The 14,979-nt window shown below is 50.7% G+C and overlaps 1 protein-coding gene and 1 long non-coding RNA gene across 2 annotated transcripts in view; one reads left to right on the forward strand and one right to left on the reverse strand.

Moving 5' to 3' along the window:
- The first annotated feature begins 371 nt into the window (after window positions 1–371).
- On the forward strand, window positions 372–2,924 carry LOC114765739 (uncharacterized). Its single transcript, XR_003742711.1, has 2 exons — window positions 372–541; window positions 1,021–2,924. It is a non-coding gene; the product is annotated as an uncharacterized LOC114765739 (long non-coding RNA).
- Window positions 2,925–4,655: 1,731 nt separating this feature from the next.
- Window positions 4,656–14,979, reverse strand: part of LOC114766379 (uncharacterized) — a 34,521-nt gene continuing 24,197 nt past the window's right edge. The window contains exons 15-17 of the mRNA XM_028957119.1: window positions 5,763–5,810; window positions 5,631–5,678; window positions 4,656–5,400 (exon numbers count right to left, since the gene is read on the reverse strand). Of these exons, the coding sequence (XP_028812952.1) occupies window positions 5,269–5,400; window positions 5,631–5,678; window positions 5,763–5,810 (228 nt within the window). The 3' untranslated portion in view covers window positions 4,656–5,268. The remainder of the gene's footprint in view (window positions 5,401–5,630; window positions 5,679–5,762; window positions 5,811–14,979) is intronic.

The following is a 14,979-nucleotide window of genomic DNA, read 5'->3' on the forward strand; positions in this document are numbered from 1 at the left end:
TCGGTGGCATCTTGGCAGGTCGGGATTCGACCCGGCAACCTTCAGATTACAGGACCGCTTCCTTAATCGCTAGGCCACCACTGGCCCTGGAGCAGGAGGCTGGAATGGAACGTGAGCAGGTACCAGTGTAAGCAGTGTTTTGTGTCCTGTCTCTTTTAGGTTGATGTAACCGAGTAGAAAGAGTCCCTCATTTCATATAGGGATAGGGTAATTAATGAAAAGTAATTTTTTTTGTTCTTATCACTCGTGGTATGAATAGTTAAAGTTATTTGGGTGCCTGTCAAGTTTTGTTTATTTGCTATTGGTCGGGCCACTCCGTACTGTATCGCTATTGCAGGAGAGGGAAAGTCCCGCCCTGATTTGTGCTAGCAAGTTAGTCAGTACAACGCAGCACCACGAGGAGCGCACACGAACGAGAGAGAGAGCGAGAGACAAAAGTTCGGACAAAAAGTGGTTTTAACCACCAAAACCAGTGGTTTGAATCACTCAAAGCACCTGAAATTTCCTAGAACCTGTGAATGTCTCTGTACAGATCGTCTTGGTGAGTCACGCTAAGCTAAGCTAAAGTAGCTAACTTGCATTGCACCTTATGCTAGCGAAATTTTATGTGAAATGATACTGTGTGGTTATGTTTACAGTAAAATTGTAATTGTAAAATGAGTACAGTTCACTTAATTAATGTTCTGTGACTTGAGATTGTTTTGAGATGGAATGTTTTATTTTGAATGATAATTTTGTTCATATGGTTAAATGTTAATTGTATGGTAACACTTGAAATCATAATTAATGGTTAAAAAGAGTAACTAATCATAATTTCATGGTTGATAACCTAAAACATATAATTCAGGTAGCATTGAATAAAACAATACTTCATAGAGGGATATGGAAGAAATACTGGTATTCTATGCTATGCAAATTGGGAGATTATTTCATTTTGAGAAACCACGAATTTTACAGAGATATGGCCATAATGATTTGAAGGTTATGCCTGAAACAATAAGGTTGTATGTTGTTATGCAGGCTAGGTTTTTTGTTCTATTGAGCCTTCCTTGGAAGAAATTGGAAGCTGGATTTCTCCCTGACGAGGGGGATGGCGAGCCACCTGGAAAGCGGATGTTCTTCACCTATCTGAGAGGGAACTTCTCCATTCCTTCTCCATCACTCAGGTCACCGGTGTGGTAGGACTTGATCTGACATCCTTGACTTTGACTGTTACCTATTGACTAAGACTTACTGACGAAAGACCTACTAGACTATAACGCACTGACTAAGAAGAAAACAACTCAATTTGGGAAGAAGGAAAAAGAGAGAGACTTTATAATTATTGCAAATTGTTACGTGTTAATTATTATGTTATGGTTTTATAAGAGAAGTTTTTGTTGTTTTGTTATAGTGAATGCCGGCTGTTAGATTGTACATTTATTTTCTTATTTCCATTTAAATATACTTAGTAAGTTCAACTGTCTTCCCTGGTCTGAGCATCTTTTTCCCTGGCTATCACATAGCACAGCATTTACCTCCACGAACCTAGACACTGGTCCCCCCCTTGGGTGAATCACCTGAGCTTGTATATATCTGCTATAAGGGTAGTTACATTCTTCACAGTGGTTACATTGACTTCGTGGGAGGAGTCAAATCCTACAAGCTCCACCTACCATCTGCCTATTCGTCACCACCACCTATATAAAGAGACTTCAGACACAACCCTTGTTGTGTTTCTGAGACCCCAGACCTAGGAACGTCACACCGTGGAATTTTTATTTCAGGAATTGTAGGTGTGAAGCTCTGGTCGTGGTCATGTGATCTTTGAACTGCGGGTCATTTAAAAGGTCACTGCGTGTCTGGGAATTTTTTTATTTTTATTTTATTACACGATGGAGCATCAGCATCATGCAGAACAACAGGAGGCAGAACGAGAATGACTTTAATGGGAATTTGTGAGAAAATGTACAAAAACTAAGCAGGGATGGGCTTGGTCTGGCCTTGGATGGGAGACCTGCTGGGTGCTGCTGGGTTCCCGGGGTCCCCACAGTACCCCTCTCTCGTGTAGTGTAGTGACACTGGTGGTGGTGAGGAGGAGATGAATTGTCATGAAATGTCAGTTTTTCCTTCTCCTTCCAGCCGTGGCCGTGCGCTTCATCACCAAGAGTGGGGGGTGTGGCCACGGGGGTGCCACCTGCCACCCTTGAAATCTGATTGGCTGCTCTACCAGACCACGCCCACCAGAGCTGTTAATCAGTTTGTTTAATTAGAGTTGCATTTGAAAATCAGACTCCTCATTTCTCTTTTCCCCCAAACGTCTCCGCCCGTGGTGATTGTGGCCAATAAGAAGGACCTGGAGTTCGACCGCATGGTGAGCCGCGAGGAGGGGGAGGGCCTGTCCCGTGGCCTGAAGCTTCCGTTCCATGAGATCTCGGTGCGGGACAGCTGGGAGGAAACCCTCGCTGCGTTCCTCAGTGTCTACACCAACGTGGCCCAGCAGCTCGAGGCCGCGCCTGCCTGCTTCCGCTGCAGGACGGTGTCCAGGCTGATGGAGAAGATACCCAGAATTCACTCGGGCTCAGGCTTCAGCTCGTTTCGGGACCTGCTGCCAGACTGAGGGACGTTTGGGGTCTTCAGCAGGTCCCTGCTCGCACCTACAGGCCGGCTGCTGACAGGCTTCAGTCAGCAGGGGGCGCCGCTGCATCATGCCATGTGTGGAGGACAGGACACAGTGATCAGTTGACTGGGGGCGTGTCCATTCTTTATTCAAAATTCTCAAAATGATAATAAAAACATCTACATTTATATATTTTACTATTTATTTTTTTTATAATTATTAGTTCTGTTAAAACATCTGAACAGAGTTTAAGGAGTTACTGGGCAACATGCAACAAGACCAACAAGACTGGACACACTGGAATAAAGAAAAAACAATAATTACATCCTGTAATGCTCAGGTATAATTATTATTATGATTATTATTGTTGGGGGGCGGAGCTTGTGTTTAAGTGTAAATGGACTTATTCTGAGCTTCACCACATACACTAATATGAAGAACGGAGCAGAGAAACAAATAATAAATAAAGTGATTGTCACTTGTGATATACAGCAGCACAGGACACGGTGTACACAGTGAAATTTGTGATAGACACCCAGGGAGCAGTGTGTGGGAACGGTGCTTTGCTCAGTGGCACCTTGGCGGGTCAGGATTCGAACCGGCAACCTTCTAAATTACGGGGCTGATGATCCTCACTGAAGTAAAACTATCAATAGGTGGCATCCGGGCGTCTCCCTGTCCTGTTGGCACCTGAACAATGAAGAAAATGTCTGATTATGACTGTAGAAATGTAGTTCTACTGGAAAGCTGTCAGGTAAAAACACACACACACACACACGCCTGGGTTCAGGTCGGGTCTTTTTTCATCTTGTTTCTTCCTCTCAGACAATCAAATGTTGATTGAGGTTGTTCACCTTCATTCCCTCCTTCTTACTCACCAGTTACATTTACAGTATTTACCAGACGTCCTTATCCAGAGCACCTTACAGTCAGCAGTGACAGGGATGAGTCCCCCTGGAGACACTCTCAGGGACACAATGGTAGTAAGTGGGGTTTAAACCTGGACTTCTGGGTCTTCTGGTTCACAGGTGAGAGTTTAACTTGCTAGGATACAACCGGGTGTGGCTGTGGACTTTTCCCTAAAAACGCCCCATTTCTACTGAACTGCACCCCCATCTCAACCACGGCCTGTACTGAAGTCATGAAATCATAAAATGTCTCTCCCATAACAACCTCTCTAGCAGTACGGACTTGTTGGTCAGGTGGTTTTCAGCCCACAGTCTGTAGTTTATGACCGATTATGAAGTTTCATGTGACATCATATTAACAGTAGAGGAACATTTTAGTACAAACTGGATTTTGACAGAACATGCAACAGACGTGCATTTATTAGATAAAGATCATCCAAACTGGAAGAAACAAAACCTTCAAATCCAGTTTTTCACCATTTTTATCCACAGGCTGACAAAACAAACTACATGACTTGATGGAGAGAAGTTTACTGGTATTACTGTACAAATAAAAAGACCATAACCGAGAACTCGGGCGCTGAGGTCTCCAGTGAATCATCCTGGGCACTGGACACTGGGCACAAATTTAATATTCATATTTTAAAGCTCATCATACAACAAAGGGTCCATTACTAGCTCTTAACGATCATGAAAATAACATGATCAACTTCAATTATGAAAAAATACCAATTTATCACAAATCCTGAACATTTTAATAATAACGAAATTTCTTGTAGTTTCAACAAAGTTCCATTTGTGCTTAAAATGCAAAATACAGAAACAATCATGACATCAAGCGAAATAAAATGATTTCCAACCCCTGTCTGGTGTGGAAATGGAGACGGATCTTGATGAAGGTTGATGTCAAACTGGCAACTGAAGACGGGGGTTTTACATTTACGGGATTTATAAGACGCTCTTGTCCAATGCGACATGCATTACAACAAATTCCGTTTAACAGAGACCATCAGCTAAATTACACAACACCGTTTTTTTATGTTGACCGGCCTCACACCTCCAAGGTCGTGTTTTCCACCAGGTTCTCCGATTTCCTCCTGCCGTCCAAAGCCATGGACAATCTGAGTGTGTGTGTGTGGAGTGTGTATGTGTGTCTGTGGGCTCCAGCAGCTGTGAACATGCTAAAGAATTAGCAGTTAAGGATGGTTAGTGGGTATGTAAGCATTTGTAAGAATCTCCTTCATCCCATCCTCTTCATTTAAAACCCTGAACTGCAGCCTCTCCTGAATCTCTAAGAATGTCTGATGGACATGAAATCAACCAGCTACAGAGTAGACAGTAAAATGTGAACGTTCCTCCAGAACCATGGTGCAACACACAACACAACACCAGCGAAGGGCTGAACACCAGAGCTCAACAGAGCACAAAAAGACACAACAGAATACAAATGTGAACAATTAACCGTGCAAAACTGAACATAAGAACCTGTCCACCACTATAAAGCTCAGACCAGACCAGCTGGACATAAAAACCTTTTCACTATGAAAACTGGGACAACTCACAGTAGTTCAGTATCAACTACAAACTACGTTTCATCAGTAATGAAGAAAATGTATTTAAATGTCCTCATTTTTATGTCTTTTCAGGACATTTAAGCGTCCATCAAGTTCAAAGTTCTAGACAGACCTAGATGGACCTGTAATCCAGTCCAGTGTTGCTGCACTGGCTACACACATTTTACAGAATTCCCTTGGTTCTTCTCTAGATGTTCCTTCTGGCTCTCAGCTCTGCAGGGTTCTTCTCTTCGCTCTGATTTGGATTGAGAAGCTGATCTGTCTCTTCTGCTGCTGGTGCAGGGGGGTCTGTCTGTGTTCCTGATCCGTCCACAGGTTGCTGCATCACACAAGAACAGTACAAGCTGACGTGGGAAATGTCCTCTCTACTATTTATAAAGGACGTAGATTTCCTTCTGACATTGGTGGGGACAGAGGCAGTTCTCATGTCCAAATTATTGGTGGGGACACTAATTTCTAGTCTGAAACAGGATAACTAAGCCAAAGAGAACATAAAAATGCTCAGTAGATGAATAACGGGTTAAACCAGTCGATTCTGAGGATGATTACCTGTGGAGAAGAAGGCTGAAGAGCTATCTCTTCACCTGCATCTGATTCCTGTTTTATGATGATGAAAACAAAGTAAAACACTGTATTTTTACGCTCGAGTAAAGTTTTACCAGATTAGTCAGTGGTGATTACCTGACGAGGGTTCGATCTGCTGGGAGGATCTGTTACTTGGTCAGACCGCTTTATAAAAAGTAAAAAAAAAACATTATATTTCTCATTATTTATAGATTTATTAAAATATCTTGATTGATACAAAATTTCTCCAGCGTCTTACCTTCCTCCCACATATCTGTTGAAATTTCTTTACCATTAATTTAATTCTGAGGAGAAAATAAAGGAAAGAAAATTGTTTCATCTCTTCCCCTAAACCCTCAATTTTTCACTCACTCACACCTACTGTACGTGTCCAGCAGAGTAAATTAACACGTTTACTTCATCGTCCTAAAGACTGATGGCCACCATCAGGCTCCTCTACATGCCAGTATTCATTACTTTATAAATATAAGTAATTATCTCATGATTTAACACTTACCTTTTAAACTCATAATAGTAGAAACCTGTAAAAAAACAGGAAACTAAAATGTAATGAAATCTGAAACAATAATACATAAATACAATAATTTATAAAGTAAATCACAGAACTTACATAAAGAACACCAGACAAAGACAAACACACATTCAGAAGGGAAAACAACCCATCGCAGGTCTTTTATCACACGGTGTCCACTTCCTACACAGAGATGAAAGATCAGAAAATATATTTTAAAAAGGTAATTTATCATTTATGCAGTTTCTACATAAAGAGTGATTCTTGGAGATTTTGGCATTTTTATTAGTCTCCAAAAAATAAAACTCCAGAAGTGAACTTTATTTGAACTTTACTTAACTTTTTTAATTTACTGTTATATACAAGGACAGAGAAAGATGAAATTATGAGGCTCAGTTTCCACAGTGAGAACATATATAAGACCAATAAATAAAGAGTGCAATAAAAAGACAGCGAGCTTTAATACAAACTTATCCAGCAAATAAACTGGGGCAACAATATGCATGTAGCATGTCATGACGTGCCCATGACATGCCCATGCCGTACCATGACGTGCCCATGACATGCCCATGACATACAATGACGTCCCTAAGACGTGCCCATGAAGTGTACATGACGTACCATGACATGCCCATGACGTACCATGACGTGCCCATGTCATCCCCGTGACGTGCCCGTGTTGTGGCAGTGACGTGCTAGTGACGTGCCCATGACGTACCATGACATGCCCATGACATAGCCATGACGTGCCCATGATGTACCATGATGTGCCCATGACGTGCCCATGACATGCCCATGACGTACCATGATGTGCCCATGACGTGCCCATGACATGCCCATGACGTAGCCATGACGTGCCCATGCCGTACCATGACGTGCCCATGACATGCCCATGACGTACCATGACGTCCCTATGACGTCCATGACTTGCCCATGAAGTGCCCATGACGTACCCATGACGTGCCCATGACGTACCCATGAAGTGCCCCTGAAGGACCATGACGTGCCCATGACGTGCCCATGACGGACCATGACGTGCCCATGACATGCCCATGACGTAGCCATGACGTGCCCATGCCGTACCATGACGTGCCCATGACATGCCTATGACGTACCATGACGTCCCTATGACGTCCCTATGACGTTCCCATGAAGTGCCCATGACGTACCCATGACGTACCCATGAAGTGTCCATGAAGTGTCCATGACGTACCGTGACGTCCCCGTGACGTGCCCGTGTTGTGGCAGTGACGTGCTAGTGACGTGCCCATGACGTACCATGACGTACCCATGATGTACCATGACGTCCCCATGACGTGCCCATGACGTGCCCATGACGTGCCCATGACGTACCCATGACGCGCCCATGACGTGCCCATGACGAGCCCCTGACGTGCCCATGAAGTACCATGACGTACCATGACGTGCCCCTAACAGACCATGACGTGCCCATGACGAGCCCCTGACGTGCCCATGACATGCCCATGACGTAGCCATGACGTGCCCATGCCGTACCATGACGTGCCCATGACATGCCCATGACGTACCATGACGTCCCCCTGACGTTCCCATGACTTGCCCATGACGTACCATGTCGTGCCCATGCTGTACCATGACGTGCCCATGACGTGCTCATGACGTCCCCATGACGTGCTCATGATGAGTCCATGACGTCCCCATGACGTCCCCATGACGTACCCATGACGTGCCCATGACGCGCCCATGACGTCCCCATGACGTGCCCATGCCATACCATGCCATCCCCGTGACGTGCTAGTGACGTCCGGTGACGTCCCCGTGACGTCCGGTGACGTGCCCATGACGTCCACGTGACGTGCCCATGACCTACCATGACGTGCCCATGACGTCCCCATGACGTACCATGACGTACCATGACGTGCCCCTGAAGTGCCATGACGTGCCCCTGACGTGCCCCTGAAGTGCCATGACGTGCCCCTGACGTAACATGACGTCCCCATGACGTGCCCATGACGTGCCCATGACGTCCCCGTGACGTGCCAGTGACGTGCCCGTGACGTGCCAGTGACATCCTGTGCTGTCCGGTGACGTCCCTGTGACGTCCCTATGACATGCTTCTGATGTCCCCATGATGTCCCCATGATGTGCCCATGACGTGCCGTTGACGTGCCCATGACGTGCCCCTGATGTGCCATGACGTGCCCCTGACGTACCATGACGTCCCTATGACGTCCCCATGACGTGCCCATGACGTGCCCATTACGTGCCCATGACGTTATGATGTACCCATGACGTCCCTATGACGTCCCCATGACGTGCCCATGACGTGCCCCTGATGTACCATGACGTGCCCCTGACGTACCAGGACGTGCCCATGACGTACCATGACGTGCCCATGACGTGCCCATGACGTGCCCATGACGTGCCCATGACGTACCATGACGTGCCCATGACGTCCCCATGACGTACCATGACGTCCCTATGACGTCCCCATGACGTACCATGACGTGCCCCTGACGTACCATGACGTGCCCATGACGTCCCATGACGTACCATGACGTCCCCATGATGTGCCCATGACGTACCATGACGTACCATGACGTGCCCATGACGTGCCCATGACGTACCATGACGTGCCCATGACGTACCATGACGTGCCCATGACGTCCCCTTGACGTCCTCATGACGTCGTCATGACGTACCCATGACGTACCATGAAGTCCCCCTGACGTTCCCATGACGTCCCCATGACGTCCCCATGCCGTGCCCATGCTGTACCATGACGTGCCCATGACGTGCCAATGATGTACCATGACGTCCCCATGAGGTACCATGACATCCCCATGACGTACCATGACGTGCCCATGACGTACTATGACGTGCCAATGACGTACCATAACCTGCCCATGACGTACCATCACGTGCCCATGACGTGCCCATGACGTCCGCATGACGTACCATGACGTGCCCCTGATGTGCCATGACGTGCCCCTGACGTACCATAACGTCCCTATGACGTCCCCATGACGTGCCCATGACGTGCCCATGACGTGCCCATGACTTGCCCATGACGTACCATGATGTCCCCATGACGTCCCCATGACGTGCCCCTGACGTACCCATGGCGTCCCCATGTCGTGCCCATGCTGTACCATGACGTGCCCATGACGTGCCCATGACGTGCCCATGACGTGCCCATGACGTCCTTATGACGTGCTCATGATGAGTCCATGACGTCCCCATGATGTACCATTACGTCCCCATGACGTACCATGACGTGCCCATGACGTACTATGACATGCCCATGACGTACCATAACCTGCCCATGACGTACCATCACGTGCCCATGATGTCCCCATGACGTACCATGACGTGCCCCTGATGTGCCATGACGTCCCCCTGACGTTCCCATGACTTGCCCATGACGTACCATGTCGTGCCCATGCTGTACCATGACGTGCCCATGATGTGCTCATGACGTCCTCATGACGTGCTCATGATGAGTCCATGACGTCCCCATGACGTCCCCATGACGTACCCATGACGTGCCCATGACGCGCTCATGACGTACCCATGACGTACCATGAAGTCCACCTGACGTTCCCATGATGTCCCCATGACGTCCCCATGTCGTGCCCATGCTGTACCATGACGTGCCCATGACGTGCCAATGATGTACCATGACGTCCCCATGAGGTACCATGACATCCCCATGACGTACCATGACGTGCCCATGACGTACTATGACGTGCCCATGACGTACCATAACCTGCCCATGACGTACCATCACGTGCCCATGACGTGCCCATGACGTCCGCATGACGTACCATGACGTGCCCCTGATGTGCCATGACGTGCCCCTGACGTACCATAACATCCCTATGACGTCCCCATGACGTGCCCATGACGTACCCATGGCGTCCCCATGACGTCCCCATGTCGTGCCCATGCTGTACCATGACGTGCCCATGACGTGCCCATGACGTCCTTATGACGTGCTCATGATGAGTCCATGACGTCCCCATGATGTACCATTACGTCCCCATGACGTACCATGACGTGCCCATGACGTACTATGACGTGCCCATGACGTACCATAACCTGCCCATGACGTACCATCATGTGCCCATGACGTCCCCATGACGTACCATGACGTGCCCCTGATGTGCCATGACGTACCCCTGACGTACCATGACGTCCCTATGACGTCCCCATGACGTGCCCATGACGTGCCCATGACTTGCCCATGACGTACCATGACGTGCCCATGACGTACCATGATGTCCCCATGACGTCCCCATGACGTTTTCATGACGTCCCCATGAAGTGCCCCTGACGTACCATGACGTCCCCCTGACGTTCCCATGACTTGCCCATGACGTACCATGTCGTGCCCATGCTGTACCATGACGTGCCCATGACGTGCTCATGACGTCCCCATGACGTGCTCATGATGAGTCCATGACGTCCCCATGACGTACCCATGACGTGCCCATGACGCGCCCATTACGTCCCCATGACGTCCCCATGACGTGCCTATGCCGTACCATGCCATCCCCGTGACGTGCTAGTGACGTCCGGAGACGTTCCCGTGACGTCCGGTGACGTCCCCGTGACGTGCCCATGACGTCCACGTGACGTGCCCATGACCTACCATGACGTGCCCATGACGTCCCCATGACGTACCATGACGTGCCCCTGAAGTGCCATGACATGCCCCTGACGTACCATGACGTCCCCATGACGTGCCCATGACGTCCCCATGACGTCCCCGTGACGTGCCAGTGACGTGCCCGTGACGTGCCAGTGACATCCTGTGCTGTCCGGTGACGTCCCTGTGACGTCCCTATGACATGCTTCTGACGTCCCCATGATGTCCCCATGATGTGCCCATGACGTGCCGTTGACGTGCCCATGACGTGCCCCTGATGTGCCATGACGTACCATGACGTCCCTATGACGTCCCCATGACGTGCCCATGACGTGCCCATGACGTTATGACGTACCCATGACGTGCCCATGACGTGCACCTGATGTACCATGACGTGCCCATGACGTACCATGACGTCCCCATGACGTGCCCATGACGTGCCCATGACGTGCCCATGACGTACCATGACGTGCCCATGACGTCCCCATAACGTACCATGACGTACCATGACGTCCCTATGACGTCCCCATGACGTACCCATGACGTGCCCCTGACGTACCATGACGTGCCCATGACGTCCCATGACGTACCATGACGTCCCCATGACGTGCCCATGACGTACCATGACGTGCCCATGACGTTTACCATGACGTACCATGACGTGCCCATGACGTACCATGACGTGCCCATGACGTCCCCATGACGTCCTCATGACGTACCCATGACGTACCATGAAAACCCCCTGATGTTCCCATGACGTCCCCATGTCGTGCCCATGCTGTACCATGACACCCCATGACGTGCCAATGATGTACCATGACGTCCCCATGATGTACCATGACATCCCCATGACGTACCATGACGTGCCCATGACGTACTATGTTGTGCCCATGACGTACCATAACCTGCCCATGACGTACCATCACGTGCCCATGACGTCCCCATGACGTACCCTGACGTGCCCCTGATGTACCATGACGTGCCCCTAACGTACCATGACGTCCCTATGACGTCCCCATGACAAGCCCATGACGTGCCCATGACTTGCCCATGACGTACCATGACGTACCATGACGTGCCCATGACGTACCATGATGTCCCCATGACGTCCCCATGACGTCCCCATGACGTCCCCATGACATGCCCCTGATGTACCATGACAACCCCCTGACGATCTCATGACTTGCCCATGACGTACCATGTCGTGCCCATGCTGTACCATGACGTACCATGACGTGCCCATGACGTCCCCATGACGTACCATGACGTCCCTATGACGTCCCCATGACGTGCCCATGACGTGCCCCTGACGTACCATGACGTGCCCATGACATCCCATGACGTACCATGACGTCCCCATGACGTGCCCATGACGTACCATGACGTGCCCATGACGTCCCCATGACGTACCATGACGTGCCCATGACGTACCATGACGTGCCCATGACGTCCCCATGACGTCCTCATGACGTACCCATGACGTACCATGAAGTCCCCCTGACGTTCCCATGATGTCCCCATGACGTCCCCATGTCGTGCCCATGCTGTACCATGACGTGCCCATGACGTGCCAATGATGTACCATGACGTCCCCATGATGTACCATGACATCCCCATGACGTACCATGACGTGCCCATGACGTACTATTACGTGCCCATGACGTACCATAACCTGCCCATGACGTACCATCACGTGCCCATGACGTCCCCATGACGTACCATGACGTGCCCCTGATGTACCATGACGTGCCCCTGACGTACCATGACGTCCCTATGACGTCCCCATGACAAGCCCATGACGTGCCAATGACTTGCCCATGACGTACCATGACGTGCCCATGACGTACCATGATGTCCCCATGACGTCCCCATGACGTCCCCATGACGTCCCCATGACATGCCCCTGACGTACCATGACGTCCCCCTGACGTTCCCATGACTTGCCCATGACGTACCATGTCGTGCCCATGCTGTACCATGACGTGCCCATGACGTGCTCATGACGTCCCCATGACGTGCTCATGATGAGTCCATGACGTCCCCATGACGTACCCATGATGTGCCCATGATGTGCCCATGACGTGCCGTTGACGTGCCCATGACGTGCCCCTGATGTGCCATGACGTGCCCCTGACGTACCATGACGTGCCCATGACGTTATGATGTACCCATGACGTCCCTATGACGTCCCCATGACGTGCCCATGACGTGCCCCTGACGTACCATGACGTGCCCATGACGTGCCCATGACGTGCCCATGACGTGCCCATGACGTACCATGACGTGCCCATGACGTCCGCATGACGTACCATGACGTGCCCCTGACGTGCCATGACGTGCCCCTGACGTACCATTACGTCCCTATAACGTCCCCATGACGTGCCCATGACGTGCCCATGACTTGCCCATGACGTACCATGACGTGCCCATGACGTACCATGATGTCCCCATGACGTCCCCATGACGTGCCCCTGACGTACCCATGGCGTCCCCATGACGTCCCCATGTCGTGCCCATGCTGTACCATGACGTGCCCATGACGTCCCCATGACGTCCCCATGACGTGCCCATGACGTGCCCATGACGTGCCCATGACGTGCCCATGACGTACCATGACGTGCCCATGACGTACCATGATGTCCCCATGACGTCCCCATGACGTGCCCCTGACGTACCCATGGCGTCCCCATGACGTCCCCATGTCGTGCCCATGCTGTACCATGACGTGCCCATGACGTGCCCATGACGTGCCCATGACGTCCTTATGACGTGCTCATGATGAGTCCATGACGTCCCCATGACATACCCATGACGTGCCAATGACGTGCCATGACGTCCCCATGATGTACCATTACGTCCCCATGACGTACCATGACGTGCCCATGACGTACTATGACGTGCCCATGACGTACCATAACCTGCCCATGACGTACCATCACGTGCCCATGACGTCCCCATGACGTACCATGACGTGCCCCTGATGTGCCATGACGTGCCCCTGACGTACCATGACGTCCCTATGACGTCCCCATGACGTGCCCATGACGTGCCCATGACGTGCCCATGACTTGCCCATGACGTACCAGGACGTGCCCATGACGTACCATGATGTCCCCATGACGTCCCCATGACGTTTTCATGACGTCCCCATGACGTGCCCATGACGTACCATGACGTCCCCCTGACGTTCCCATGACTTGCCCATGACGTACCATGTCGTGCCCATGCTGTACCATGACGTGCTCATGACGTCCCCATGACGTGCTCATGATGAGTCCATGACATCCCCATGACGTCCCCATGACGTACCCATGATGTGCCCATGACGCGCCCATGACGTCCCCATGACGTCCCCATGACGTCCCCATGACGTGCCCATGCCGTACCATGCCATCCCCGTGACGTGCCAGTGACGTCCGGGGACGTCCCCGTGACGTCCGGTGACGTCCCCGTGACGTGCCCATGACGTCCACGTGACGTGCCCATGACCTACCATGATGTACCATGACGTGCCCCTGAAGTGCCATGACGTGCCCCTGACGTACCATGACGTCCCCCTGACGTTCCCGTGGCGTCCCCATGACGTCCCCATGTTGTGCCCATGCTGTACCATGACGTGCCCATGACGCGCCCATGACGTACCCATGACGTGCCCATGCCGTACCATGCCATCCCCGTGACATACCCGTGACGTCCGGTGACGTCCCTGTGACGTCCGGTGACGTCCCCGTGACGTGCCCATGACGTCCCCATGACGTACCATGACGTCCCTATGACGTCCCCATGACGTGCCCCTGACGTACCATGACGTGCCCATGACGTACCATGACGTCCCCATGACGTGCCCATGATGTACCATGAAGTCCCCCTGACATTCCCATGATGTCCCCATGACGTCCCCATGTCGTGCCCATGCTGTACCATGACGTGCCCATGACGTGCCAATGATGTACCATGACGTCCCCATGATGTACCATGACATCCCCATGACGTACCATGACGTGCCCATGACGTACTATGACGTGCCCATGACGTACCATAACCTGCCCATGACGTACCATCACGTGCCCATGACGTCCCCATGACGTACCATGACGTGCCCCTGATGTACCATGACGTGCCCCTGACGTACCATGACGTCCCTATGACGTCCCCATGACAAGCCCATGACG

This window comes from Denticeps clupeoides, chromosome 16 (assembly GCF_900700375.1).
Source record: "Denticeps clupeoides chromosome 16, fDenClu1.1, whole genome shotgun sequence".
In the NCBI taxonomy this organism is placed as follows: Eukaryota; Metazoa; Chordata; class Actinopteri; order Clupeiformes; family Denticipitidae; genus Denticeps; species Denticeps clupeoides.